At 41.4% G+C, this 27,873-nt stretch overlaps 2 protein-coding genes across 6 annotated transcripts; one reads left to right on the plus strand and one right to left on the minus strand.

The window, feature by feature from the left end:
• Nucleotides 1–784: 784 nt before the first annotated feature.
• Nucleotides 785–21,062, minus strand: HNRNPK (heterogeneous nuclear ribonucleoprotein K). Of its 4 annotated transcripts, none has more exons than XM_059833782.1 (16): nt 20,690–20,728; nt 18,108–18,186; nt 17,924–18,003; nt 17,031–17,128; nt 15,565–15,621; nt 14,044–14,087; nt 13,066–13,138; nt 12,360–12,473; nt 11,227–11,355; nt 10,426–10,733; nt 10,036–10,090; nt 6,302–6,352; nt 3,617–3,638; nt 3,457–3,539; nt 2,807–2,976; nt 785–1,955 (listed from the first exon to the last, which is right to left on the minus strand). In XM_059833782.1, exons 3-16 carry the CDS (start codon nt 17,970–17,972, stop codon nt 1,925–1,927), a joined length of 1,284 nt encoding a protein of 427 aa, XP_059689765.1. In that variant the 5' UTR covers nt 17,973–18,003; nt 18,108–18,186; nt 20,690–20,728; the 3' UTR covers nt 785–1,924. The 4 variants fall into 4 exon arrangements, with proteins under 4 accessions (XP_059689765.1, XP_059689763.1, XP_059689762.1 ...); XM_059833780.1 differs by lacking the exon at nt 20,690–20,728 and adding an exon at nt 20,975–21,062 and having other exon boundaries at nt 1,917–2,016; XM_059833779.1 differs by having other exon boundaries at nt 1,917–2,016.
• A 169-nt stretch (nt 21,063–21,231) lies between these two features.
• Nucleotides 21,232–26,175, plus strand: RMI1 (RecQ mediated genome instability 1). 2 transcript variants are annotated; one of them, XM_059833878.1, is made up of 2 exons: nt 21,232–21,299; nt 23,404–26,175. In XM_059833878.1, the coding sequence occupies exon 2, from the start codon at nt 23,432–23,434 to the stop codon at nt 25,313–25,315; it is 1,884 nt and encodes a 627-aa protein (XP_059689861.1). In that variant the 5' UTR covers nt 21,232–21,299; nt 23,404–23,431; the 3' UTR covers nt 25,316–26,175. The 2 variants fall into 2 exon arrangements, with proteins under 2 accessions (XP_059689861.1, XP_059689862.1); XM_059833879.1 differs by lacking the exon at nt 21,232–21,299 and adding an exon at nt 22,294–22,330.
• The last annotated feature ends 1,698 nt before the right edge of the window (nt 26,176–27,873 follow it).

The following is a 27,873-nucleotide window of genomic DNA, read 5'->3' on the forward strand; positions in this document are numbered from 1 at the left end:
CGTGGGAGACACCGGTTGATCCCGCACGGCTGAGCTGGTCCTGGGCTGCGGGTACCCCCGCACCCCCTGGGGGTCGGGCGGCCTTTGGGGCAGGGGGGGAGGCGGGGCAGGGCGGGCAGAGCGGCGGGCGGGGGCGCCTTGGCCGGCGAGAAGCTCCGCGGCGCATCCGAAATCGTGGAGGGTTATTCTAAGAAAACCCCCCAAAATCCTGCCAGGCTGGAGCCGTGCACGTGCTCAGCTTCCCGGTGAGGAAGTTCTCCAAGAGATCCACACCGCTGAAAAGGAAAAAAAAAAGGCGCTCAAACGAAAAACATTGGCATGTTCACGCTTGCGGAGCTTGCCTCCCCGTTCAAAAGGCAGGCAGGCAGCCCCGCCCCCCCCGCACACGCACAGGCGTGAGGCCCGCGGGAAAACGGCACCCGCGGTGTAGTCCCCGCGCGCCCCGGCCGAACCCTCGGCCGTGGCTGCCGGTTTCTTCCTCCCACCTGCGCTCGGCCCCCCCTCCCAGGCCAGCGGCGGGATGGAGGCACGGGGAGCACAATGCGCACGGCGGGGGGGGCCTCTCCGCTGGGCGGGTCGATCCCAGCCCTGCCAAGGCCGCCGGCCTTTCCCGTTAGATTTTGCGAGTAGATGATCAGTAGGACAGGAATTAGCCCCCACCAGTAAAAAAAGCGAAGTGAAATGTGACACAAGCCAAGAGGGGACAAAAAAGAAAAACAAAACCCCCAAACCCACTCTTAGTCTGGACCCATCGTACCCGTATGTGCAACACACGTGTGTTTTTACATTTGTTTTTATTCAGGAAGTGAAATTAAAAGTTGTAAACTATAAATACAAATGCCAAGGTATTACATGAGATATCCAGAGGCTTTATATTTTTTAATTTCTCACAAATAATTCCTATGGAATTCAACATACAACAGGGAAACCAAACAAGTTTAAGTTTCGCATACAATGAAAAACAAGTTACAGAGTTAGATACCGTCGATTGGCCAATTTAGAAGAATTTCTACCTCATACAAATGAAAGCTCAGGAAACAACTAGAATTCATTCCGTAATGGTACAGCAACTGTCATTTCTAACAGTGTTATCTGCATTAAGCAAGCTGTCTATAACCAGGTGTACTTTACCACTGTTTACTCAGTGACATCACAAAGTTTTAAAATATTTTATTTATATACTGTCACCAATATATATATGTACTGCAAAGAGGGCCAAACACTTGCAAAAATGTCAAGTTTTACACAACATTTGCATGAATATTGTTGCATTTTTTCCCCAAACAGCGAAGCAGAGTAATTGCTTTCACACAGTTTCTTTAATTTGTCAAAAAACCCCACATAACTCCATCTATAATCAAAGAAGCAGAAGAGCAAGCTTAACAGCAACTTTCATTTATACATTTTCTGGTAGGGGGAAAAAAAAAAAAGGGTGTATCGATTTTAGATATTACCTTATGTGTACCTGAAGAAAAATGACCACCAAGAATAGGTTCACTAAATTTATTTAAAAAATCATAGAATGTTTCTTACAAAAGAGCATTACATTCTGCACACTGCTCTCAAAGGATGCCAGGGACATGTGGACTAGCAGTATTCTCCCCCCTTCAAAAAAATACAGTGTACATAAAGCAGGGTGTTCACAACAATTACAGAAAAACGTTACGATTTACCACCAACAATGAACAAAAATAAATTCACTCTCTCTGCTGCTGCTGCTTCAAAATTTCAGTGTTAATCTCGTGCGCCCTTCCCCCCCCCCCATATTTGTCGGGAACTAAAACATTACATCTGGTGGACAGCAAAGATTCCACTACACCTCAAATGCAGAACACCTATGAAGCAGAGGAATGTTGGCTTTTTAAACAGAAGCAGATAAAAAAAAAAAAAAAGGGTGCAGGACTCCTTCAGTTCTTCACTAGTCTTAGAAAAACTTTCCAGAATACTGCTTCACACTATAAAAAAGAAAAAATAATCTTGCATTAGAATCCTTCAACATCTGCATACTGCTTCACACTATAAAAGAAAAAGAAAAAAGCATGTATTAGAATGATGGACCATACATCTTGCATCAACATTCACAATGACATTCTTAGAGCAGATTAAATTACAAATTCCTAATACATTTCAAAGTAAATAATTTAAAAAATATTAATGGCTAATATAGGTATATTAATTTATTTTAGGCACATTTATATGTTAGTCATCTAAAGCCAAACATTGAGTTAAAACATTTAAGATCTGCTATGACAGCCAACATGTTAATAAAGAAAAACTAAGCAAGTTAAATCTGAAGCTGTTAGTATTTGGCAGAAAAGACAAAGTAATGTCAGCAAGGTGTGAAATGCTGCATAACAGCACCAAATCGATTTCAACTTGTCCTGTAGAGGCATGATCTGTGCCATATGGCAGACTGTGATTTGTTGTCAATTTAGTTATCTAAAAACAACAAAATCACTAGTCTTCCACACAGAACTAGACCAACATCCACTGAAATCTTCTATATTTTCTACAGGCTCTATGTAATTTATTACAAGTAGTTTTTTGCAGCAGTTTTCACCAGAGAAATGAGAGGACTGCTTGGCTAAGGCGTCTTCCAGCAAGATTAGTTTTGAGGGTGTCTTCATTTTAATTAGAATAGAGAACAGAAGAGAATAAAGGCAGAACTACCACTGGAGGAGTTAGGTTCAAACAGTTACTTAAAACCTGCCTTCTAAAAACTGTATCACAGAGAAGAGCAGCTTTAGAATGTGCAAGTCGGTCAGTTTAAAGTTGACAGTAGGGATGACATGAAACTTTAACTCGCCTGTTCTGCAGTAAATACTGTGCATTTTGTATCTGGTCCTGTGTTCCCGTAATAGTTATTATCCGATCTTCTGAGCCTTCTAATGGTTCATCGATTTTGATCGAAGCTCCTGACTCATGACGTATTTGTTTGATTCTCTGGCCTCCCTTTCCAATAATAGATCCTGCCAACTAGGGGGGAAAAAGCAAAGCATTCACTTCTTGATACAACTTTCTCTCTAAAAACAGTTACGAAAATTACAGCAGTGCTTGAGTAGCTTCCACAAGTTTAGTTTTAAGAGTTGCAATGGAAGCTTGCTTCTTTATAGCCTCAAAACATCCCCTGCAATATTAATTGTATGAATACAGGTGGGATAAAACTGGGACAACCAGTTGCTCATTTGCAAAAAACAAGTTACAGAGACCATCTCTATTACTGAATATTCACAATTAATGAAATTGTTTAGTGTGTCTCTACAGTGAGGACAGAAAATGAACACCCAAACCCCAGACTTTTGGTGATATAGAAACACTTGTTTTAAAAACATTAGAAGTACTTATCAAGCACCCTAAATACTTCTGATTTACTTACATAGTATCAGAAAAGGCTGTGACTTTTTTTTTTTTTTTTTAAGAGAAAATACAAGTTGAAAGCAAGTCAACTTTACTTACATCTTTGGGAATTGTTACTTGTGTTGTAATAATGGGTCCACCAAGATCTCCGTATGAACCACGCCCCCCTGCATAAGAATAGTCTGATTTAAACGTATGCATCAAGCCCTTTAATAACTACATAATGCAGTACATGTAGAAGTTCTTTATGAACACTTACCATATCCAGAGCCACCCTCAAACTGTAAGAGAAAGAAAAAAAACTTAAATAGTGAATACCCATGCTTCATTAACATATTTTCATCTGAAGTATCACATTGTTAACTTTGAGCCTATTTCATGCAAAAATCTCAACCCCCAACCTTACTATAAATAAAACAGTGTTGTGCCATCAAAGGCATACTGAGGCAAAGAGGGCAGACCAGAAACAAAAGGCATGGGTGGGGGAAATCTCACTAACCTCTTATCCTACCCTGTCAAAACCGCTAGGAGTAAGGCATAAAATGACATAAAGGATCCAGCTCTACCAGTTTACCAAGCTGTCTCACTAATTCAGTGACTGATAGACAGCTCTTGATGTTGACCTACTCCCAACCCTCGGACTAAACTAACACTCAAATGAAAAGATCAGAGTACAGCCTTATCAATGCTACCAATACAGCTCAGAAGAGACCCAAGTCTCCAGTTTTGGGACAAAAAGTTTTACCCAGTGACTTGTCAATCCTCCTACTTCATCTACCTCTTCAGGAAAAAACACAAAGCTCTTAAGAATAGCTCTGTAACTTGTCTCTTGATTCAGTCTATGCTACAATCCTTTGTATCTTAGAACAGATAATCGTGACATGAGTTACAGACCCCATTTTTATACTTTCCTATAGAAGCAGAGAATAAATATGTACAGTTCTCCAGAATTCAACTTCTGGGAGACTGCTGGGTTGTCTCTGTGAGAAGAGGCCAGGGCCTGCCCCTGTGCCAGAAAAAAAGACAGCCAGTTCTAGCCAACACCAAAATGGACCCACTGCTGCCTAAAGTTGAGACTGTCGGCACCTCTGTGGTAACGTTTAAGATAGGGTAAAAAAACTCCAATATGCACCAGTTGTGAGAGATGAGCAAGGGAAAAAAAAAGCGAGGGAAACAGCTCTGCAGACAGCACAGCAAAGAAAGAGGGAAAGAGGTGCTCCAGGCACTGGAACAGAGATTCTCCTGCAGCCCATGGAGAGAACCACCCTGGAGCAGATAGCCACACTGCAGCCCATGGAGGATCCTATGCTGGGAGCAGGTAGACACCCTCTGAAGGAAGGTGCAGCCTGTGGAGAGCCCACGCAGGCACCTGGCAGGACCTGTGGCAGACCCACACTGGAGCACTCTGTTCCTGAAGGACTGCACCCCATGAAGAGGACCCAGGCTGGAGCAGTTCTTGAAGAACTGCAGTCCATTGGAAATATCCACATTTGAGCAGTTTGTGGATGACTGTATCCCATGGGAGGGACCCTACACTGGAGCAGAGCAACAGCCTGAGGAGGAAGGAACAGAGACACAGTGGGATGAACTGACTGCCACCTGCCATTCCCCATCACCCCTGCACCACTCATGGCAGAGGAAGTAGAGAGTAGGGAATGAAGGAGTGAAGCTGAGCCTGGGAAGAAGTGAAGGAAGGGGAAAAAGTGTTTTTAGTTTTTCTCTTTGTTTCTCACCACACTACTCTATTTTTAAGTGGCAATAAATTAATCTTCCCCAAGTCAACTCTGATTTGGCCACAATGGTAATTTAGTAAGTGAACTCCCTGTCTTTATCTTGAGCCACAAGCTTTTCCATCTTAACTTCTCCCCTCATCCTGCTGAGGAGGCAGAGTGAGAAAGCAACCGGGTGGGCACCTGTCAGCCAGCCAAGTTCAACCAACCACAACTGCTTGTTTGCAGAAGTTGCAATGCAACAACTTTTCCCAAAATACTATTTACCTGATACCTTTTTAGAAGATCAAAACGGAAGCTACTCAGACCAAAGAGTTCAGCTTATCCTCTGTCTCTAAGCAACCTGTATTGTATAATCACATTACTTAGCAATACAGATTGTAATACAACATAATAGAGCTTGTAGTGGAGTCCAAAGTACAAGAGAACGAATGACTCTGCTTAAGACTTAATTCAGAGGCTGATCAGAGCAGCATACTGCATGCACACAAACCTATTCCTGTTGGTATTTGCCACAGGATCCCTTTTTGGGCTTATCTCTTTTAAAGAACAATCCTTTCCTTGATCCCTTGTGCCTCCCCAGACTACAGGACAGCAAATTAACTTGACAGCAGATGAATCAAGCAATTATATTTGCTGTGTTTATGTACGTTAAGAACTGACATTTAATACTTGGCAGCACTTAGCCATTTTCTAGGCAGCATGAACACCTGACAAACCCCATAACTTCCCTTCCCAAAACCCATCCGATCAAATGGTGTATTTTCAAATACATTGATAAGTAAAGCATAATAGTTTATCCACAATTATAAGTAAGAAGCTACTTTTTTTTAGTATTTGCTGTTTGAAATATAAGCAAACACAAAATTATTAAGTGAATACAAAATATATATTCTAAATGCGTGCATCTACAGTCCATCAGTTATGGAGAAAGTTACTACTTACAACATGAAAATGGGGTGTAAAAGAGGCAAAAAGAGGTACAGAAAAGCTCCTCTCTTTTGGCTGTTCTGCTTCCACATTTCTATTAACATTACCTGCCTGCACAGGACACACTGTTAAGGCAAACTGCCAATAAATTCTGAGTCAGAAGGACAGCTTTATGATTTTCAATAGGTGCAAATTGCCACTGACTACATTCAAGATGAAGAAATCCCAGTTATCACTTAACCTGTTCAATAAAGCAGTTTTCAAAAAAGGTTGAGAACACTCACCAACTCTGGTGGCTGCATGTCGTCACAGGCATCCACATGACACTGCATCATCTTCCAGACACAACATAACAGGAGGAAAAAAGGAAGCAAATCTAAATTAAGTCTATATCATGCAGACTTATCACTAACTTGGCAAGCAAATACAATACATACTGATAAAGAGAAACATTTATACTACAACAAAGATTTGAAAGTATGTGGTTTAGACCACTTTCAAGACTTGCTCCCTTTTAATTTCACTTTGACGGAACTGTAAGTGGTTGCACTCACTTTTTCCCCCCCCTCTTTCTGTGGTGAAAACATTTTTTTCCTTTAACAAAGAAGGTCAGACAGCGAATGGCAGAGCAAAGTTTGAACAAGCTTTTTTTTTCCTTTTAGAACACCTTCAAGTGCTATGATACATCAAAATCTTTTGTTTCTGCCATCTGTTCAAAAATGAAGGTTTTGTAAGATTGAAACAAGTAACTGTCAGTGATTATCTCTATGTCAACAGCAGGTCAAGCAGGAAGGACACTGCTTCTCATGTTCTACCAATTCATTTCCATATACCTCATATAGCCAGTAACTAGACTAACGATCTACTGTTGCCTAACTGTATTAGAAATTTAATTATGTTTTTAAAACGTGGGATGTATAGCATTTCTTTCTTTCAAAATTCTACAATTTCAGCAACCAATGTTCATTTGTGCACTCTAAAACTAGCTTCTCAGGTGGGGTACCTTAACACACAGAACGGAATATTCTACTCTATAGACTCATTTGTGCTAGTGACTACTGGTACTAGAAGACAAACCACATGACACACAGGCTGGATAAGGCAAAGAGCTTAACTTTTACATCTAATGAAAGAAAACACATGCAGTCCTAACCAATGTAATCTTATCATGATTTTAACTCTTTTTAACAGAGTGACCTAATAAAGTGAAATTTTGTTACTTTCTTCCAGCATCTGCATGGATAAATAGAAGATGTGTCATACATTCTTCCTTTACTGCTTTTTACATGCTTATTAATGTCCCATCTCTTAAAACACGAAGAATGTTTTGTATTTTTCAAGTGTTTGTACCTTCATTCAAGTGTTTATATGTCAAAACACACATGTATGTACACATACGTATATAAGTTAAAGATCAAGAACTAGGAACCACTTTAAGAAGGAGCAAAAGCACTTTAGAAGTCTGAAGACACTCACGGAAGTCTGTGAGGAGACAGTCCACTCAGATTTTAAAATTCTTAGTGCTTTGAAAATTTTAGTACTGATCAGTTAATTAAAAAAGAGGGGAGGGGATAAAATTACTTTATATGCTTGTCCACTTTATTTTCCACCCCTCCCACTGGTATTTGTGTGCATTTATGTATCTGAAAGACCCCTGAGGATGAGGGTGTTGAAAAAGAAATACTGGTAATACATTCATTTTTTTTTCAATTGTCAGAATAGCTCTTATGGTCCACAACTGTTTGATTTGGAGTAGTTACACACTGAAATACATAGCTCTGTTAACAGAGAGACAATACGAGTCTGCCCTTCAGGAAAAAGCTTCAGAACAGAGGTAATAAACCAAATGAACTCTTTCAATAGCAGTGCATAATTAAACTACAACTGTAAGCCAGGCTAACAGACAAGTATCTTAAGTGGGTGACTCCGCATGGGCAAGGGGAATTAACCTATCTTTTAAAATCAAAATGGGTTTTTCTCATCTCAGCATTTACAAGGCTGTCAACACTGTCATATCTCTAGAATTCCAGAAAACTCACAGTTTAGCACGGTCCTGAACTACACAATCTTTCTGCCTGCAGTGGAAAAAGAGAACTGGCAACAAAAAAAACCCAAACAAAAAAAGATTATTTCTGTACCTTCAACATTTCCATGATTTTTGAGATGTTCATCTGAGAAAAGTATCTATTCTTGCCTTTTATTGCATCTATGTAAATAGAATCTATTAGAAAAAGAGCACTCTTGCTCTTGAGAGCAGCCTTTCCTATGCATTATTCAGTTCACAAACCACAATGCACAATGACATTGGTTTACTCTAGTTTAAATGTTTTGCTAGAGAACGATTTCTATATGAAATGAAGGGTAGCACAGGAAGGTATTTCTGGCATGACATTTCCAGCTCCAGCCTCACAATCCACGTGAGGACTTCCTATCTGCTTATGAAATTTAGGATACCAGGACCATGGTTAACTAATCTAGAAATTAAATACAGTCTTTGCTGGGAAGCAGTCCTCACTTTAACCAGGCTATGATACTTGGTTGTGACAGAGCCAAAGCCATGAGCAGCTTCACTGTGAAGAGGAAACAAAATTGCTTTTTGGAACAAAAAAAATGAACAGAGATGACTCCACTTACTTGTAGAAACTCATGCCAAGAAAGCAAAGGTCAACCTGACAAAAGTCAGGCTGAACAAGAAGTCACAACAGATTTTCTATTCAAGCTGGAATGGAATAAAAATAGAACACGCTACTGCCCAAGAGTCAAACTAAATAAGACTGCTCAACCAGATACCCAAAGAAGGGCAGGGTGCTCAGTTAATACACTCTAGCACTGGCTTTATTAACTGCAAACATAAGAAAACAAAACTTGAGCTCTGAAAACACGTAAATACAAAAAAGGAATCTTGGGAGGTGTACTTCTCAATTCTTCCAGTTTCTTAACATGTAGAGTAGCACGGGTAACACTTTTTTCTTGTAACTGTGTGCAAATCTTTCAATATTTCTAGTAAGCATGTGACATTTTTGCAATAGGTACTTCCAGTAACTCTTACTCCCCAGAAGAAGGAAATGTGTAAAGCCCATTTAGATTGCCCATTTCATAGCTATTCTCCACCCCTTTCTCTTCCATGCATTTAAAAGAAAAAAAAAATCTTGTCAAACCTGTCACCTTAAAGAAGGTGCCAAACAAAGCCAGAGGAGAAAAGAAAATTGTTACCATAGAGATTTACCTCCCAGACACATATGATTTCTCTTCTCAGGAAAGGAATATAGTACAACAGCAGATGACTGCTGGGAAGTTGCATTTCCGAATACAACATGGAAGAGTATCTTTAAGCCTCTTCTTAAGCTTCCATATGGGAGAGTTTTTTCCCCTCAGCCAACATGAGCATTAATGTGGCTGAATGTACCTAACTTAATTTAGGGTTCAACTTAGCAGTGTCAAGCTCCAAAACATTTGGAATTACAGTGGATTTTTTGCAGAGAAACCAGCAAATAGACAAAGATTGACTCAAAAGAGCAATCACCTTCCAGCTCAACTAGAGCTCTTCATAGATACTCTTCTATAATCTGTATTATTCTACTTATACTTGTGTTTTCCAACATTAGTGTTAAGAATGCTTGTATGAATCAAAGTATTTCAGAGAACGCTGTTCTAACATGTTTTCTTTATCTGAAAAGCCTACCAATTCCTATTTCTGTCATCCTGATTAGAAAAATCTAAAAGACGGTCAGTGCAAGAAAACCTGCAGGGTAGAGCACAGTCAAACTTTCTGTATCATTTGTGATGGCAGGGAGGAAAGAAAGAAAACAGGTCATGTCTCAGATACCACTTACACCGCAAACATTCCTCCACAGGAAGGAACACTTGTATGGACAGAACATTTTGGTTCTATCATCACAACCATGCAAGTCCCACACTTAAGCGTGTGTTCAGCAACAGTATCCTCAGTCAGCATGCTCCTCAGTCAGCATGCTAACTGCGCTTACAAAACAGAACAAGGCAAATTTTAAACTCATACCATGCCATCGTAACGGTCTCCTGGTCTGCCCCTTCGGTCATAGGACATAAGATCTCTAAACAAAAAAAAGCAGCAGCATGTGAATTGCATTATAAACTAGTTTATCTATTCTAACTTAAATTTTCACATTCAACTTCAGTTCAAACTACTCTAGCCAAGTACTGAATGACATGAAAGTTTCAGAACTACTGACTATAACCTTGGTAGATTAATACAGTGCAGCAAATAATAAAATTCCAGTACTTTTCAAAATACTCTAGTCTAATACACACTCAATCCTGCATAATCACGACCAACATGGAAGCATGCAAAAACACTGGAAAGATGGACACAATTCAGGAGATTATACAAAACTCACGTTGTGTACAATGCATTCACGCAACAACTCACCCGCCACGAGGAGGTGGTGGAGGAGGAAGAGGAAGGTTACGAGCTCTGCTGCCACCTCTACCACCACGACCTGGTGGAGGCGGTGGAGGTCCTCTCCGAGGGCTCATATCATCATAATCTCTTCTCGATGGAGGCATAGGTCGTCCACCACGACCAGGAGGCATTCGATCAAAACCTCCCCTTCCACGCATCGGAAAGCCTACTGGGCGTCCCCTTCTATCATCAAACATCATTGTGAAGCCACCGTAGTCATATGTTTCGTCATAGAAATTGGGATCATAAGGCTGGGCCCGTCCTTTAATTGGAGACTAAAACAAACAAAAAAACAATCCCCCCAACCCAATTAGGACTATTACAATTGGCACATTTAATTAATATATTAAATGTATAAGTATGAATTTATGTATTTGGAACATATCCTTGATTTCACAATGCTGATAAGAAAGGAAGATGGTGATATGCTTCCTGTGAACTTAGTTATGATAGAGAAACTGCTGTTACTTATCAGTGGCAAATAAATTTTGTCTCCCTTCCTCTTCAATTTTTGCATCTCAATGATATGCAAAGCATGAATAATGGCCCACTAGTACCAAAAATTGCTTCCCTCCCCCATAAGGTGCACCCCAAGTCTAGAAAACGGAAATAGTTTCAAAAGGTGGTAACAGTCAATCACTTGTTAATGGGCAAGCAGGACGCACTGAATTCAAAATAGAAACTGAAAGATAGTGTTTTTTTCATCCAAATGATCCCTAACATTCATGAATGCCAATGAAATAATAAAATAAATTTAATTAACATTACCTCAGAGATAAGATCCAAGATAATCTTGATACATTCAACGACTCTATCAGGTTTTCCACCAATAAGCACCACTCTGTCAGTAGAATGAGGACAACACTCTTGGAAGAGCTTAATGGTGGTCTGAGTGTTCTGTTGAAGAAAAAAAATTCCAAAGCTGTCTAATGGAATTATTTTAAATAAATTTGTAAACCCATTGAAACATTTTTAAAGAAATAACAGAAAAAGACAATTAAGTTCCCAGCCATTTTAGGTGCATGCTTCCTTCTGAGTTCTCACAACAAATTTGATTTTAAGATTACTTTTTTTTTTTTTTAAGATCTGTCCTGACATAGTTTTGTATGTTTCCTTTCAATTATGGCTCATCTACATCACCATTTAATTAAATACTAGCAAAAAGACCACATATCCCTTGCGAGCTTACAGGTTGTATTAACCTTCACATGTCAAGAAAACATGCTTTGGATGCAAGACAGCAATGTTGCTAGGATTACGTCCAGTTATCTTGCCTCTGTCAACCTGTACAAATGGGTATCAGCTTATACCTGAACTGACCTGAAATTGCTTCTGATACAATGCCAAGAAAGGACAGAAAATGGAGGTGTTTTAAGTTCATAGAGACTATTAGCTTTTTAAAATCTCATTCCCTCACTAAAGGAAAACAATGGTCTTCTAGAAGGTAGAATTTTAAAAAAATTGTAAGAATAAAGCCCTTTTACAGCAACATTCAGACAACTATTGAATTATCATCTTAAAAGTTCGCGGAGATGCATTCACCCTAGACCATTTTGCATGTCCAACCACACGAATAAATCTACTCTATGCAGCAGTTCATTCTAGAAGCAGTGATGAATGCCTTTTTAATAAAAAAAAAAATTGTTTCTTTGAAAACATTACGATAAATATTGCTTAGAAGCTTGATAAGAAATGCTAGGCTCTGTCACCAACGATTTTACCTCTGAGGGTTTGCAAGAAAGTTGCAACTCACAGATCCATCTCAGAACACTGAAATCACATATGCAGTAAGTTCTGAAGGAATTACTGCAGAGGATACTTACAGTTGCCCCTTATGAACACAAAGCACTAAGTTGTTTATTGAACAAAAACCAAATCTTAGAAGAACAGGAAACAAGTACCTCTCTGAGTTCTTTAATTTTAGCACCCTTGACACCAATAATTCCTCCTGCCAAACTCTGGTGAATAAGAAGTCTTAATTCGCAGTCGAAGTCGCTGCCTTTGTAGTGTTGATACTGTAAGAAAGGTGCGTACAAGGAAAAGCATAAAACATTAGTCACATAAAAATTTAAAATATTTGGGGTTTTTTTAAGTTTAAAAATTTAAAATATTCGGGTTTTTGTTAAGTTTTCTCTCCCAACACAATGGTATGACTTATTACTGAATTGTAAACCTGTATTTCCTCTGATAGGATCACAACTATTTAAGCATCTCACATCAACGTAAACTGATGTCAAATCAGTTTTCTTTAATTATTATTTAATTATTGCACAACTTTCTACAAAGACTTAAGAAGATATCAAACAGTGCAACACACTTACTTACAAAGCCAATACAGGATACAAGTTACAATACAACTACTTCAAAATGGGGATGAAACAAGTCAGGAGGCAAGTGCTTTGAAAAGGGGAAGGCTGTTCGAGACGTTAATTTAACAGTGACTGACTCTGTCCTCTACCAAACAAATGCCAACATGTAGTTTGAGAGCCATACCTAACAGGTTTTTTCTGATTTCCTGTACGTAAAAAGCAGTAAATCATCTAGAATGAGCTTGTTTCAAAAGCTAATCTTTTACATCTAAAAAGAAACAAACGTTAAGAGACATACCTCTTCTAAAGTAGGGATAATCTTCTTCAAGATTTCTCCAATTGTCTCTATATCTGCACTTATACTCAAGATGCTGTTCGATGCCATAATGCCAAAAAATATGGAGAAGGTGGAAAAGAAGAGTAGAAGTAAACTTTTTTCACCATCATTCACAAAATTCTAACAAGATCTAGTACACAGAAGAGCTTACAATTAATATTCCCCATTTAAAGTAAGCCTGTTTGCTCAATTTACAACACATGCATCTTTGTTTATGCCCAATATATATGCATGATAAATTTAAGATTAGGTAGATCTTGTAGAGAGAGAGAAAGAAAGACAGAATGGGCTTTTGGAAGGGCTCAGATTAAGTGGGCAAGAAATTGACGCAGAACTGAAAGCAGAAGTGAATATTCATGTTCCCCGCCACCACTAATTTAGGATACCCTCGCTATTACATTGGAAAAACTGGCACACCTTCTCATAGAAGAAGTAGGGATATGCAAGTGGTGAACATTGTATCTGGAGTCAGGTTATGAGACCAGTTAGAAATCAGATTACTAATGGGCTCTTCAAGAAAACAAATACAAATGCAAGACAAAAAAAAGACAAAACAAATGAGAAGTGAAGGAAAGTGAACCAGAGTTAGCATTTCATCAGAAATAATTATGAACAGGCAATGTTGAGGGGAGTAAGGTGGGCCACAAAGACAGAGCGAGAGACTATTTTGAAACAATTTGATTTACAATGCAGCAAATATGCAACACTTGAAGCTGTGCTCCTTCCATTGAAATAAAATTAGTGGATTGCTTGGGTGGGCAACTCACGTAAAAGTTCAGTGACAAAAAGACTTAATGGGGAAAATAAGACAGAAAACTTGAAAAAAAAAAACAATACACCGTCTATAAGGGGATACTATTTAATTATATCAAAGGCAGGTAATAAAATACATTTCTCTCTTTCTAATCAGGCAGTGAGGCATAAACTGTTGGGACATACCGCTCGGGGCCACTGCTGTCTGGGACTGAAACACTGGCATTGTACTGCATTGGTCATTGGCGTTCGTGGATGTTGGCATTGGGCATGGGTATTCAATCGGAAGTTGTCAAGTATGGTACCCGTTTGGCAACGAGCACATTTTTGGGCATAGCCAACCAGGGTTTTCACATGGGCGTTCAGGGGCGGATGGGCCAACGTCATGGTGGGCAACGCAGGGGCAAGTCGATCCAGTACATGGGCAACGGAGATATATGGCCAAAAAAACAAGGAGAGGGAAAAGGGGGAAAAGCAATAAATTTTAATTTAATACAAACTATACTCATTACTCTCAATTAATGAAACAAGCTTAAGTTGTTCTGAAGACTAACACAATAACGGATTGCTACACCGACTGTGGCTTAACAGTATGGACCTTAAAAATGAGTCACTTGATCTGACTAAACTACTTTTTATTTTAACATACGATGTTTCAGTAGCAGGCTGGCTCATGAGGGTAGACACAAAACCTGTCGAGATTGGTATTACTAGAACCTTGGGTAAATTGGGAATGTTACTTTTCCACACCAATCTATATTGTCTGGACTTAGGTGACATATTGATTTATTTAAAAAAAGACAAAAAAAACCCACAAAAAACCACCCTAAAAAAAAAAATCGAACTAGCTGCCGAAGTTAGTGATTATATGTATGATTCCTGACCATTTCAACTTAAACCTCAATTCTAGTTGCAGTAGTTTATGAACTTAGTTGGAACTGATTTGTAATGATATATTGCCAAATCTTGTGTTGAACAGAGTCTTGATTGGAAAAACCGTTGAAATTGTAGCTGATGTTAAGTACAGGAGTGTAAACAAATGGAATTTAAGAAGCGTTGCCAAGTTTTATAAATACACAACATTCACACTGAGCATGTGTCTAATCACAAGAGTCAACCCACTGTAAAATGTGAATAGGCAAGTAAATCATGACCATTTAAAAATGCTTCCAAGTAACAGAGTAGAATGTTCCTTTACTGTTCTATACCCATATTTAAATCAAGCAACCTTAACATTAATGCTTTTGTGCTTCATGTGCAAGTTTTTGAAGAACAGATGGACCATTTTGTTTGTTTGCTTTTTTAAAGGAAGTTAAAGAATTCCTCTATCACTGGGTTAAGCCAGCCACCTGCAATGGTTTCAGTAGGACTACAGAGTCACATATATGGGCAACAGTAGAATTAAGGGTTTTAAGCTTTGTCAATATTCCTAATTAAGATGTCTACTCACTTGAAGTGTGTAATTTAGCAGAATCCTATTCAAGAGCGAAGAGATTTAATATAAACCTCTCCTCCTACATGCGTCAAGCTGGGTTTTTATTACTATAGAAGTTGAAGAACTAACAATCATTACAAATGGATTGTGACTAGACTATTGGTGTTTAAGGGTTGAATTGCTCCCATTTCTAGAAATGCACGCAATCAAGCTTTCGATGTAGTGCTCTGAAAGAATTGGTGTTAAATTAGTTCAAACTCATATATACTCACGTCTGTACGAAGTGCCTTAATATTTTTGCCACCTTTTCCAATCACTGCTCCAGCATTCTGGAAAATAGTTTTCAGAAGTTATGTTATGCCAACACAGCACAGACTATGTTTTTGAACTCAAGACTAAGAATGGTAAACCTATTTTTGCATTACCCTGTTGGCCTGGCGGGTAGGGGCAGGCAGGCACTGCTTTCGAAAGGTTCAAATCAAATTGGAACAAACTGATATAGTTTGTCCGTGGAAAAAATGACCAACAGCTCTTACCATTGAATTTAGGAAAGAGAAGGATATTCAATTTTGCAACTAATATTTCAATCCTAAGTGGAAGTTTCTAAGCAATTCTGCCTGTGTTAAAGCAATCTCATAGATTATAGCTCTCAAAAAAATATACTGCATGGATGTAATGTAGGTCAACGATTTCCCCAATTTATTTGATCAACTTTCTTTCCTTAGGGGTTTTGTTTTTTTTTTTTAAGGAATATTTTTGCAAATTCCACTTTTGCACTCCAAATATTTCTTGATAATTTCAAACGCTAATTTTGGTTTATACCTCTGTAACTTAACTGACTTCTTAGAGCAGTATATTCTGAAAAAGATTAAAGCCAACATTAACAGCCACTAACTTCCAAGTTTCTAACATCAACAGGATTAAACTGGCAGATAGTCAAGGGGAATAATTGCAAAACGGTATTTTTACCAGGTTATTTCAAGGATAACATGCAGAAGTATTGCTTTTGGTACACAGATCATACATTATGCTAACAACATGCAAAATACATTGCGGTACCCCACGTAACTTGACTATTGGTCAGAAATGCCACGCAGAGTTCAGGTAACATTCCCCCATGCCAAAAAGACTGAGATACTTCAGAAAGTACAAATCATCTGTAGTAACTGGAAACACCACAGAAAATTCATACATAGCAACTTCACTGTAACTATTTACACTTGTCAACAAAACCATTACAACCCCTGAAGCATTACTCCCACATTTCTTCCTGTTGATATATTTGAACAAGTTTAGTAGATCTGTTTGGGAGAGTTACTAAAATCCTAAGGAAGTTCTCATCTTACCTCTCATATTTAATTTACAATCACTAGCTGATCATTCTCTAAACTGCTTCCTTTCTAAAGGCTAATACACAATCATTCCCCTCAAAATAACAACCTTCCATTCAAATGTAAGAACACCTTATAAGTTCTATTGCTCTATTTTTTCAGGAAATATGTCTTTTAAAAATAACTGCAGTCATCCTCATGGACTTACCCTTTTAAAGAACCACTGAAGATAATTCCATCGCAATAGACTTTTACTACCATTCACGCACACTTAAAATTATTCCTAATACATTATCTCATAAGAAATAAAGTACATATTCTTTCTAAACATATATCCCAATATATACTTTGTCATCACTGTCTTGAGCAATGCTATAAGCAAAACCAGTAAAAACGAAAAAGCATACTTTGCTCTGAAGCAGGATGCGTAATTCAACCATCTCATCTGTGTTCCGCGATCTTTTGAAGGCCTGCTCTTCCTCCATATCTTCTGCAGGACGTTTGCCTGTAGAGAGGTCCATAGGGGGGAAACACAAACATTTATTTAACTTTCTAAGTCGTATTAAAATGGAACACATGCCGAATTTATGCTCTGTATTCTTAACACATTCTTTCCGATTAGCCCAACACTAATTATTGACGCCTACTCCGAGCATTCATAGCATGGGAACAGATCTTTACTTCAACAGCTTACGTATCGATTAACTAATGAAAATCCATTTAAAATCTATGAACTATGGTTTAAATAAGAATGTTGCACACAGCCAGTGAGAAATTCATGACATGCTGTTTAAAGCAGTGCAGCACCAGCCGCATAGTTTGTATTTCTAATCTACAATTGAGAAAAACCTTTCAAGCAAAAAGCTCAAATGTAGTTTGTCCAACACTGAAATACTGGTAAAATAATAGTAAAGTAGCACTTCAAATACTCCTTGGAAAAAACTGGCATGAATTAACAACACTAATGCCCTAACTTCCTCACTAATTATGCCCCAGTAGTTTTTCATGAAGCTCTTTAGAGCTATTTCAACTAAGTTTACTGCATGTAAAAACTGCAATAAACAAAATGCAATTAATGGATATGCCTGATAGTATTCTTACATATTCACGCTCTCCACACAGGTACTGCTTCAAAAGCATGTGTAATGATACAGTCCAACTAAAAATGCAAATATTTAATGCAGAATGCAAACCTGCTGCTGATATGAACACTTGATACACTTAAAGCATTACAAAATATTTAGAAACACTGAAATTTAAAGAGGTTCTTTCTAAAGAAATAGTCCTTTAAAAAATTTACCATTTGTCTCTGTGTTGGTAAAGGTCTCTTCCTGTTGTTCAGTCTCCATTGCCTTTTTTTCTTAGGTAGACAGGCAAAACCTGTTGAAGAATAAAAAAGCTGGTACATCTGTTTTGTGAAAAGGCAAACTGTACATAGTGCTAAAGGGAAAAAGCAAAAAGAAATGCCTGCTTCTAGAACTTACCGCTATTATATATCCTTGCAGAGAAAAGCTCAAGTAGTCTGGGCGGGATCAAAATCCAACAGCCTATTGCGTCAAGAGCCTATGAAAACAGCACAGATCACAACTCTGCTCACTTGCAGCTCTGATTCTCACTACAGCCAAAAAACAGAGGTTTGACCTGAGTTTTTGCTGCAAAGTTTTTCTTTGTAAGAGAGAAAGCATATCAAGGCCAAACACACCACTAAGAGGAGATAAAAGACAAGTCTGTAAACTTGCAGATAAACAATTACTGTCTGAATTACAGTTTTTGGGCACATACTAGTTTTAAGTAACCACAGTTACTAAAAATTATTGTCATATATAAAGTGAACATGCATCCAGCTTCTATTTTAAAGGTGTTATATGATACATGCCTTGGATTTACTTTTTAAAGGACACTATGTAACAATCTGCTCCTGCTGTTTAGTTCTGAACAATTTAAACTAAAAAACGCACCCTCTATTATGGTAATTGTCAGCACTAGTTTTATAAATTCTCTACCAACGTACTAGCAGGCATTTTAGCATGCCTTCCACTCAAGTATAATAGATGAACTAAAGACAAATTACAACTTCTAGCAACACCGGAAAAGAATCTTTTAAAAATACCACCCTTTGTAGTAACATATAATCCTCTACGCACACAACACCAAGAACCTCAACAGCAGCTTAAGTTCACTATGATCTTCTGACACAGGTATCATATTTGCGACCTGCTTTTGATAAGCTGATCTCAGAATACTAGTAAGTCACATTACAGACAAGTCTAGACAAAAGACATAATTTTGCAACTTACTATCTTCAAAAAATGTGTTTCTACAGATAACACAGCCAAACAATCACATATTTCCCCCGTGTGTTTTAGTCATTTCCATTGTCTCAACAAAAGGTAGCCACTCATTCAGTATCCACGAAGAAAAAAAAAAAAAAAAAAAAAAGAGGTCCGTGTAACTTTTTAAACATACTCTCAGACAGCTGCTAATTTGTAATTGTTGCCTTGCTTGTACAGGCTAACAGCGGGCACTGCCTTCCCAGCACACCCTGGTCTCTCCAGGCACTTAAAGGAGCTAACGGACACACAGAGATTTGATTATCGCCAAATCTCCGCCAGACGTTGCCAAAACGCTGTTATGTAGGGCAGAGTTGGGAGGGGCCGGGCAGAGTTTTACACGGTTTAAATAGCCCTTCCGCACTCCGGTTATTCTATTTCCAACCATCCCAATAATTTTAGGGCTGCGGGGAGTGAACTGTAATATACTGTTCAGGGCTTAGTCTGCCCTAGCCGCGTGTATTTCCCTGCCTAGCCAAACCTCTCCTACCCGCCTGTACGTCAGTTGCTCTCAGTTACCGCGCTCTGCGGGGTAAATCGAGTTCGCGGGATTAAACTGAAAAATGCCACGTTTCTATAAACACCGAAAGGATAAAGCGGCCAGGGAAGGCGGGCGGCGGCACCAGCTACCACAGACATAAGACAAGAGCCGGGAAACGCCGGCGGGCCTCAGTCCCGCTCCCTCCGGGCCGCAGCGGCTCTTCCCGCCCGCCTCTCTCTCTGCGGCCCTGGCGCACACCGCGCCGCCAGCACAGCCTCCGCTGCCCGCCCGCCGCGGCGGCGTTACATAACTCCCGCAGCCCCGGCCTCACCTCCGCGGCGGCGGGGACCAGCAGAAATGGCGGCCGCTGTAATGGCGCCTGCCGGCTGCTAGGCGGAGCCGGGAGCGGAAAAGCCACCACCACCACGCGGTCGCAGGGAGCTTTAGCCCCCTCTGCCCAGGGAGACACAAAGGAGGCACCCGGCGGCCCGAGCCGCAGCGCAGCCGGCGGAGCGGGACAGCCTCGCCGCTGAGGGGGCTCCGCCGCCGCCGCGACCGCCCGCGAGCGCGGCGGGCCCCGACGCGGGGCGCTTCCCAATCGGACTCTGGCGGCCGCCTCCGCACAGGCCGCGGCCGACAGCGCCCTCCCCCCGCCCGCCATAATTCCCGACAACTCGCCCCGGGCACAGAGTTACCAAGGGCGGGCGCAGGAAGGCGGCGGCGGCCGCCGCCGCTCCCCCGCCCTTACAGAGCACCCGCTAGCGCTGCCGGCCTCCACCGCACCGCCCCTCCGGGAGCCACGCTGGCTGGGCCACAGGGCCCAGGGCCGCCCGCTGGGGCAGCGGCCACCCTTCTCGCCTTCCCCTCGCGGCGGGCGGGCGAGGCCCCTGGGGCCCCCGGACTGCCCCCAGGCGCCTGAGGGGCTACACCCAGCATCAGCTGAGGCGGCGACACCCCGCTCTCCTCCTTCTCCACGCAGCGTTCACCCCATTCCACCGCCGTCCCTGCGAGAGCCCACGGCAATCCCAGGGCGCGGCGGCGGCTCCCGGGGGCTGAGGCCCCACGACAGGGGGCACGCAGGCCTCCCGCATCGCTGTGTCACGCAGTGGCGCCGAGAGGGGCACGATGGCAGCTCTGCCGGCCCCAGCAAGGCCCGGCCTGGCCTGCGTGTCGTTCCCCCCCGCCCCCCGGCAGCGCGCGCGCAGCGCCCCCTCCTCGCCGGCCCCGGCTGCGTCTCGCCGCGGGCTGCGCGTACCTGCGCCGGCCACCGGCCCCACCGCGTACGGGAGAGAAAGGGGAGCAGCCCCCACCGCCAACGCGCACATCCACCAGCACCACCAGGCGATTGGCCCCGCCGCCTCCCCCCTGCGCGGGCTCGCCGCCGCCCCATTGGGTAAGGCCGCTGCCCGTCAGGGCGGGGGGCGGCGCCCCGCTCCGCCCCGCCCTCCGTGAGGGCCAGGGCGAAACAGGCCCGGCCGCAGGAAGGAAGGCACCGCCACCCGCGCCGCGCCGCCGCGCCGCGGGCGGTTGGTCTTCTTACCTGCCCGGTGGGAGCCGCAATGGAAGCGGTGCAGGCACCGGGGGGCGGCAAAGGAGAGCGACAGCGGCCTCGGTCGTGGGAAGAGAAAATGGCGTCTGCGAAAACCCCGCCTTGCGCTCGCGAGCCGGCGCCGGGGGGTGGGGGGGCAGTGGTGGGGCTCTCGCGATGCTTAAAAGCGCGCGCAACGCGCGCCTCCTATTGGCTGCCGGGGCGCGCGGGATTTGTGGGGGGCTGCGCGCGGAGAGCGGCCGCGCCCTTTTCTCCCCCCCGCAACCTCCGGTGGTGGGAGCCGGGGCCACCCCGCCGGCACCGCCTGCTCGCCCCGGTAAGTGCGGGCGGCTCAGCGGGGGGCGGGGCAGGGTGGGGGGAAGGGGCTCGGTCCCTCGGAGGCGCTGCGGAGTGCGACCCCTCACCCCACCTCGCCTCCCCTCAGCGCCCGTCAGGGCCCCGGCCTGCGGAGGCAGCGCCCCTCGAGTGGGGCAGGCTGGCGCTTTACTGTGGTTAAGTAGCTGCACGGTGTTTTCTGGGTTGTGTGGCTTTGGGGAGAACTTGGAGGCAGGGTGGTTTTTCGTTGCTGCAAATTGTAGTGGCAAAAAAAACCCCCAAACATGGTGTTTCCTAGCTATTCTTACAGTAATTTTTGTTTTCGTTGTGCTCTGTAGGGAGGTTGAGCTCCTTGGTCATCCTTTCTGAGGGATTAAACATGATCCAGACACAGTTAGGTAGCTTAATATCACTTCAATATTCGTATCAACGGACTGGATGCGGGAGTTGAATGCACCATTAGCAAGTTTGCTGATGATACCAAACTGGGAGGTGCTGTTGACTCTCTTGAGGGACAAGAGGCCTTGCAGAGGGATATAGATAGATTGGGGCTTTGGGCAATGATTAATGGGATGAAATTTAGCAAGTCCAAATACCGGATTCTGCACCTCTAACAGAGGTACAAGTATGAATTGGGAGAGGAGCAGCTGGAGGGCAGCCCTGCAGAAAGGCATCTGGGGGTGCTGGTGGACGACAGGCTCAGTGTCAGTCAGCAGTGTGCCCTGGCAGCCAGGAGGGCAAACCGCATCCTGGGCTGCATCAAACACAGCATAAGCAGCCGGTCAAAAGAGGTGATTATGCCACTGTATTCAGCATTGGTGTGGTCTCACCTTGAGTACTGTGTGCAGTTCTGGGCCCCACAATTTAAGAAGGATGTGAAGGTCCTTGAATGCATCCAGAGGAAGGCAACAAAGCTGGTGGAAGGGCTGGAAGGCATGTCCTGTGAGGAGCAGCTGAGGACTGGGTTTGTCTAGTTTGGAGAGAAGGAGGCTGAGGGGCGACCTCATGACTCTCTACAGCTTCCTGAGGAGGGTAAGTGGAGAAGGAGGTGCTGTTTTTTTCTCCCTGGTATCCAGTGATAGGACACGTGGGAATGGTTCAAAGCTGTGCCAGGGGAGGTTCAGCCTGGACGTTAGGAAGCATTTCTTTACCAAGAGGGTGGTCAAACACTGGAATAGGCTTTCTAGAGAGGTGGTCTGATGCCCCAAGCCTGCTGCTGCCTTAAAAAGAGACATTTGGACAATGACCTTCATGATATTCTTTTAAGTTTTGGTCAGCCCTGAAGTGGTCAGGCAGTTGGACTGGATGATTGTTGTAGGTCTTTTCCAACTGAACTGTTCTGTTCTATTCTATTTGTGCATAGCTACTTCCTAAAGTAAGAAGAAGCTAGAGCTTATTAGCCATTGATGTTCCTTAGATGATGACTGCCAAGACTTGGTGTTATTGCAGCCAAGCCCTGGCCTGAATCTATAGATAACAATGATGTTTCAAGCTAGCTTTCTGTTGTGGGTTCAAAGCTTTCATCCAGTTACAGTGTAGAAGTCACCCTTCTGATACTAGTGCTGACAGATTGCAGTTTGCTTCTGTGGTAGATGGGGTCTCTTCTGTTTATAACAGTGCTGATGAAATGGGCAAATAACTTCTCAGGTTAATTTCTAAAATAAACTGGTCATTAACAGCAGCACCCACAGAAACAAAACCAAAAAAAATAAAGAACATATATATAACAACCTACTTATGGGGGGGTTTTCATCCATTTGCTTTCCATCCATAACAAAAGGATTTCAGTTGTATGTTTGTAATTAAATCAACACAGAAGGAGAAGCCACCAAGAAGGGTTGCTTGTAAAAGTCTCCTTACTTCCCTCATGTTCCATGATGAGTAAACTGCACATACTTTTTATGCTGATTGAAACTTTAAATATTGGAAGTGCATGTTTATTTTTAGTATCTGTAGAAATGTTTTTAATTTAAATTGGGTCTATGTTGTCATATTTAGAACAGCAACTTTGAATTGAGAGCAAATTTCTGTACAATACGAGTGAGAGACTTGTAACTTTAGCTGTTGTCAGAGGAGTAAATATGTCTTTTTGGGTTTCATTCTAGGGAATTCACTCTCTTAACTTAAAAGAAAATGTCTACATCTAACATTGCAGCAAGAGTGGAAACTTGGCTTTCATCAACGTGGCATGTTAAAGTTCCCTTGACATGGCTGGAAGCATGTATTAGTTGGATCCAGGAAGAAAATAGTAGCAGTAACTTAGGTCAAGCTCAGATTAACAGGCAGGTATTTGAGCAATGGCTTCTTACTGATCTAAGAGATTTGGAATATCCCATTTTGCCTGCCTGCATCTTAGATGCTCCCAAAGGAGAGTTGTCAGGCTTCTACTCCATACAGATTGATTCACTGGTCGATGTTAGCCAGCCAGCATATTCCCAGTTGCAGAAGCTAAGAGGGAAAAATACTGTAAATGAAGAAGTAACAGCCAGTACTCAAGCCTTCCAGAAGCCCTGGGAAGCAAAGCCTACTCGGATGCTGATGCTGCAACTAACTGATGGGATACATCAAGTTCAGGGCATGGAGTATCAACCAGTGCCTGTCCTCCACAGTAATCTTGCTCCTGGAACAAAAATCACTGTACAGGGTAATATTGCATATCGTCTTGGAGTCCTTCTGCTTAAACCAGAAAATGTGAAACTGTTAGGGGGTGAAGTGGATGCTCTTCTGGAGGAGTATTCTCAGGAAAGAGTCCTTGCTAGATTAATTGGAGAAACTGAAAACCCTAATTCTGTTGGTCAAGCTGGTCACGACCAAATTGTTTCAAGGCCTGTGGATGAATTAGAACAAATTCTAGGCCCTTCAGATGAAGAGCTTTTAGCCAGTCTTGATGAAAATAATGAATTTGCTTTAAACAATGAAAGATCTTTAGAAAGTGGATACTGCAGTAGAAGCAACAATTTTAGTACAGCCTCAGGTTCACTGACTGCACACAATGGAAATGTTTTGCTACAGGAATCTGGAAGTCCTTTGCCTCATTCAGATGAACAAGTTTTACCTCCCATAGAATATGTTGATGGCTTTTTAAATTACTTTCCTATAGAAGATGACCTTCTACTGGAGGAAGAGATGCAAAGAGAGCTGGAAGCAGTGCCACCAGTGGTCATGAACAGAAACATAAGATTCATTACTGAGAGACTTCCACATACATCTAGGAGGTCCTGCAATTCATCTTTAAATGGCACTTGTGAAAAAGATGATGTGAATGCGAGAGATAAGCCTGTAGAACCTACCAGCAAGCAAAAGACTTTTGGAAGAACAGTATTTGATGGAGATGGAAATTGTATGAGTAGCTTTTCACAGCACAAGACACTACATCAGACCTGCAGTTCTGTAAATTTTTCTTTGGAAAATCCTCCTGAGGAAAGGCAGAATGTTACAGACCCGGATGAGAGCAGATGTAAATCCCAGCACAATTCTGACAGCAGGCCTTTAAATGATGATCCTGTATTTTTCTCAAAAACGGATCCAGAAGAAGATCAGCAGAAGCATGATTCACAGACCTTTCCTTGCAGAGCAGTAGAGGCATATTTAGATTTAGATTCTCCACCTTTCACATATATTTCCCTTCTCCTTGCAAAAAAACCAGAAACTGTTACAATTCTGAAGGTTAAGTGTTTTATTGTTACTCTCACTGGAAACCTCACAAGTAGTAATGGGTCCTGGGGTATAAAGGCAAAAATTTCTGATGGTTCAGCTTATCTTGAAGTAGATTTTGCTGATGATATTCTAACAAGTTTGATTGGCTTTTCAGTGCCTGAAATGAATAGGCTGAAAAAGGATCCAGCTTTGCGTCTGAAGCTTAAGGATGGTTTAGAGAAATGTCAAAAACAACTGATAGATCTCTGTTGTTTGATGACTATAGAGTTTAATCCACTTCAGTCTAAAGCCACTGTATTAATTCTTCAGGATGCTGATGCAAGGCATCTAGAACAATTGAAGAAACGTTTGAATAAATAACGTGTGTGAACTTGCAGACTGTATATTAGCAAACACTTAAGTCAGATTTCCCCTGAAGGACTGTTGAAAGTTAAATGGTATGTCTCTTATCAGGAAAAATAATAGAAAAATGAGAGGAGAGGATGACTTGTTGGAGTGAAATTTAGTATTGTTTTTTATGGTGATAGTATTGAAATAAGCTTTAAAAATTTCAGTCTTGATTTAAAATACTCGTGTATTGTTTTCATTCTGCAAAATCCTCCATCTCCTTGACTGCTGATCGGGAGTAGCAGAATTTGTCAGGAAATGGATAACAATGAACACACCATCTCGTTATACTTTTTCAAAGATGATTCCTTGCCTGATTTTTAAAAGGTAGCTGTAGGCGACTATCAGTCTTTTCTTGGAGGAAAGCAGTTGACTAAATTTAAACAAAGAATTATTGTTTAAATGCAGTCATTTCTGACTATGCCAACCTGAAAACTCGAATACATATTCTGTGTGCAAGAACCTGAAGTGTAGAGGAATGGAAGATTTTCTTTTAAATGTTCAGGTGTGAGGGGGAAAAAAAAAAAACAACCCTATACATAAATGAGATTAAAAGCTGTGTATTTTTAAAAATCAAACAAACAAAAAAAAGCCAAATATTTTTAAATCTTTTATTAAGAGAAAAGAATGATTATAACATAAGGGAAATCTCTTTTTTGTCATGTTAATGTTAATCATTGCTAATAGTTTTGAACCCACAGGCAACCTTATTCATCAACTCTTACGATTACTTGCCTAACCTTTTCACAGCACAGTCAAATACTTGTGCTACAAACCTGTTGTATATGTATATTCAGTGTTGGTCTTAATTTTGCTTGGGTTTTTTTTTTTTATTTCTGCTTTTAGAATGTATAAAAATGAATATATTAAAGTTTTCATTTAAACCTTGGTGGAAACTGTTTAGTCACTTTAAAAGAAAAAAATACACCTTGTTGAGTGTATAGAGTATCAGAAATGGTTTGATTGTTTTTTTTGTTCTTCCTTTTACTTCTTCCCATACTTTTCCCTTCTCTTGTTTGTTTTTTTTTTTCTTTGAAATTAGAAGAATTAAAATTCTGCCAGAGGTAGAGGACCAGTGACAGGAGAAGTCTGTGCAGTGTTAATAGTGTTTGCAGAGAATGTAGAATTGGTAGCCAGGAGAGGGATTTTTTCAATTGGACTGTCAGTATCTTTTTTCAGAGCCTTTTCTTTCTCTGAACAATGTCGGTTAGGCCGTTTGGAATTGCTGTGAGAGACTGTCAGTATTGCCCTACTGCCCTGTCTCCAATTGAGAAGCGTGCTTTGAGACTCCAAGTGACCTAAGGAAAATTGGAGGTAATTTGCTAAGGTAAAAATGGAGGAAGGTGGAGGAGGGGGAATCTTGAGCTTTTTCAGGCTCAAGGCATGAGCTTTTTTAGGCTTTATTTTATACAGTTTAGAAATGCATAAATTCCTGTGGCCCTTTCCTTCCTCTCCTCCCCTTTCCCTCCCCACTCTGAAGAGAACCTGAGCAAACCATAATCCCGTGAGTCATCTTTGGGTTTATTTTCTGAGTCTGTTGGAATTGTGCGTCATTAGGAACTGTAACAGCAAAAGCTTTTGCCTGTCTGGAACCTATGTTGCTGGATTTAGTTACAGTTTCAGAAAAAATTGCTTGTTAGTAGGAAATTGACCAAACTTCATCTCATGTAATCCCTGCAAAAGGTAATACAGCTGACTGTAAACCTTTAGTGCAGTTTTATGACAACATTTCTTTTATGATGAGTTATGGCAACTTCCTTTGAAGTTTTGGCCTTACCATGTAAAAGGATAGGAGTCCTTAAAGTTCAAGCTAAACGATTAATCCACAGATTTTACTCTAATTGTGCAAAGCAAGTAAGCGTTGTCTTTGTTTCAGCTGATAAAGTCACACCTGCCTTTCTTTTTCTGCATTTGTGTTAAGGTTTAGCCATCTCTGCTAAAAAGTTCATGTGTCTTCTGTCCTCTTTCCCCCCCTCCACCCCGCGTTAAAGGCACTGTTATGTGCCTGACTTTTCCTTCTACCCCTGCCTCCATTATTCATTTTCAGGATGTTCTTCCTGGAAGGCTACTCCTGTACCTGTTCTCCAGTGCAAGCAAGAAGGTATATGTCAGCACCGCTGTTACATCTCGAAACACAAGATCAAAAAATAAGTGAAAAGAATGGAAAGAATGTAAAGAAGATATTTTGTAATGAATGCATCTGATATTTAGACATATTAAAGATAAAAATTGTCTCCACTAACTAACAGGATTAACACAAGGACAAATTCTAGGAAAATACAATAGAGTGCCAAAATAGTATCCTGAGGCGAACATAGCTAATTAGAATAGAAAGATCCTAGCCCACTTTTATGTATATTATATGTATATGAGTTAGAGCATGCACAAATGTGTTATGTTTTTTAGATTAGAGTCAGCAATTTTTACAACCAATTGTTTTGAAGCATGCTAATTAATTGTGTGATAGAAGCTGTGGGATTAAGACAAGGAGGTGTGCTGGTTTGGACCAGGCACCCGTATCTGTGCATTTA

This window comes from Gavia stellata, chromosome Z (assembly GCF_030936135.1).
Source record: "Gavia stellata isolate bGavSte3 chromosome Z, bGavSte3.hap2, whole genome shotgun sequence".
NCBI lineage: Eukaryota > Metazoa > Chordata > Aves > Gaviiformes > Gaviidae > Gavia > Gavia stellata.

Excerpts from the sequence above, each read along its gene's own strand:
- HNRNPK (XM_059833780.1), bottom strand. The coding sequence starts at position 17,972 with ATGGAGACTGAACAACAGGAAGAGACCTTTACCAACACAGAGACAAAT. Across the intron at positions 13,139-14,043 it reads GACAGCAGTGGCCCCGAGCG|CATCTTGAGTATAAGTGCAG; the intron begins GTATGTCCCAAC and ends GGCATCGAACAG. Across the intron at positions 6,353-10,035 it reads GAGACCGTTACGATGGCATG|ATGATGCAGTGTCATGTGGA; the intron begins GTATGAGTTTAA and ends TGTGTCTGGAAG.
- RMI1 (XM_059833878.1), top strand. The coding sequence starts at position 23,432 with ATGTCTACATCTAACATTGCAGCAAGAGTGGAAACTTGGCTTTCATCA.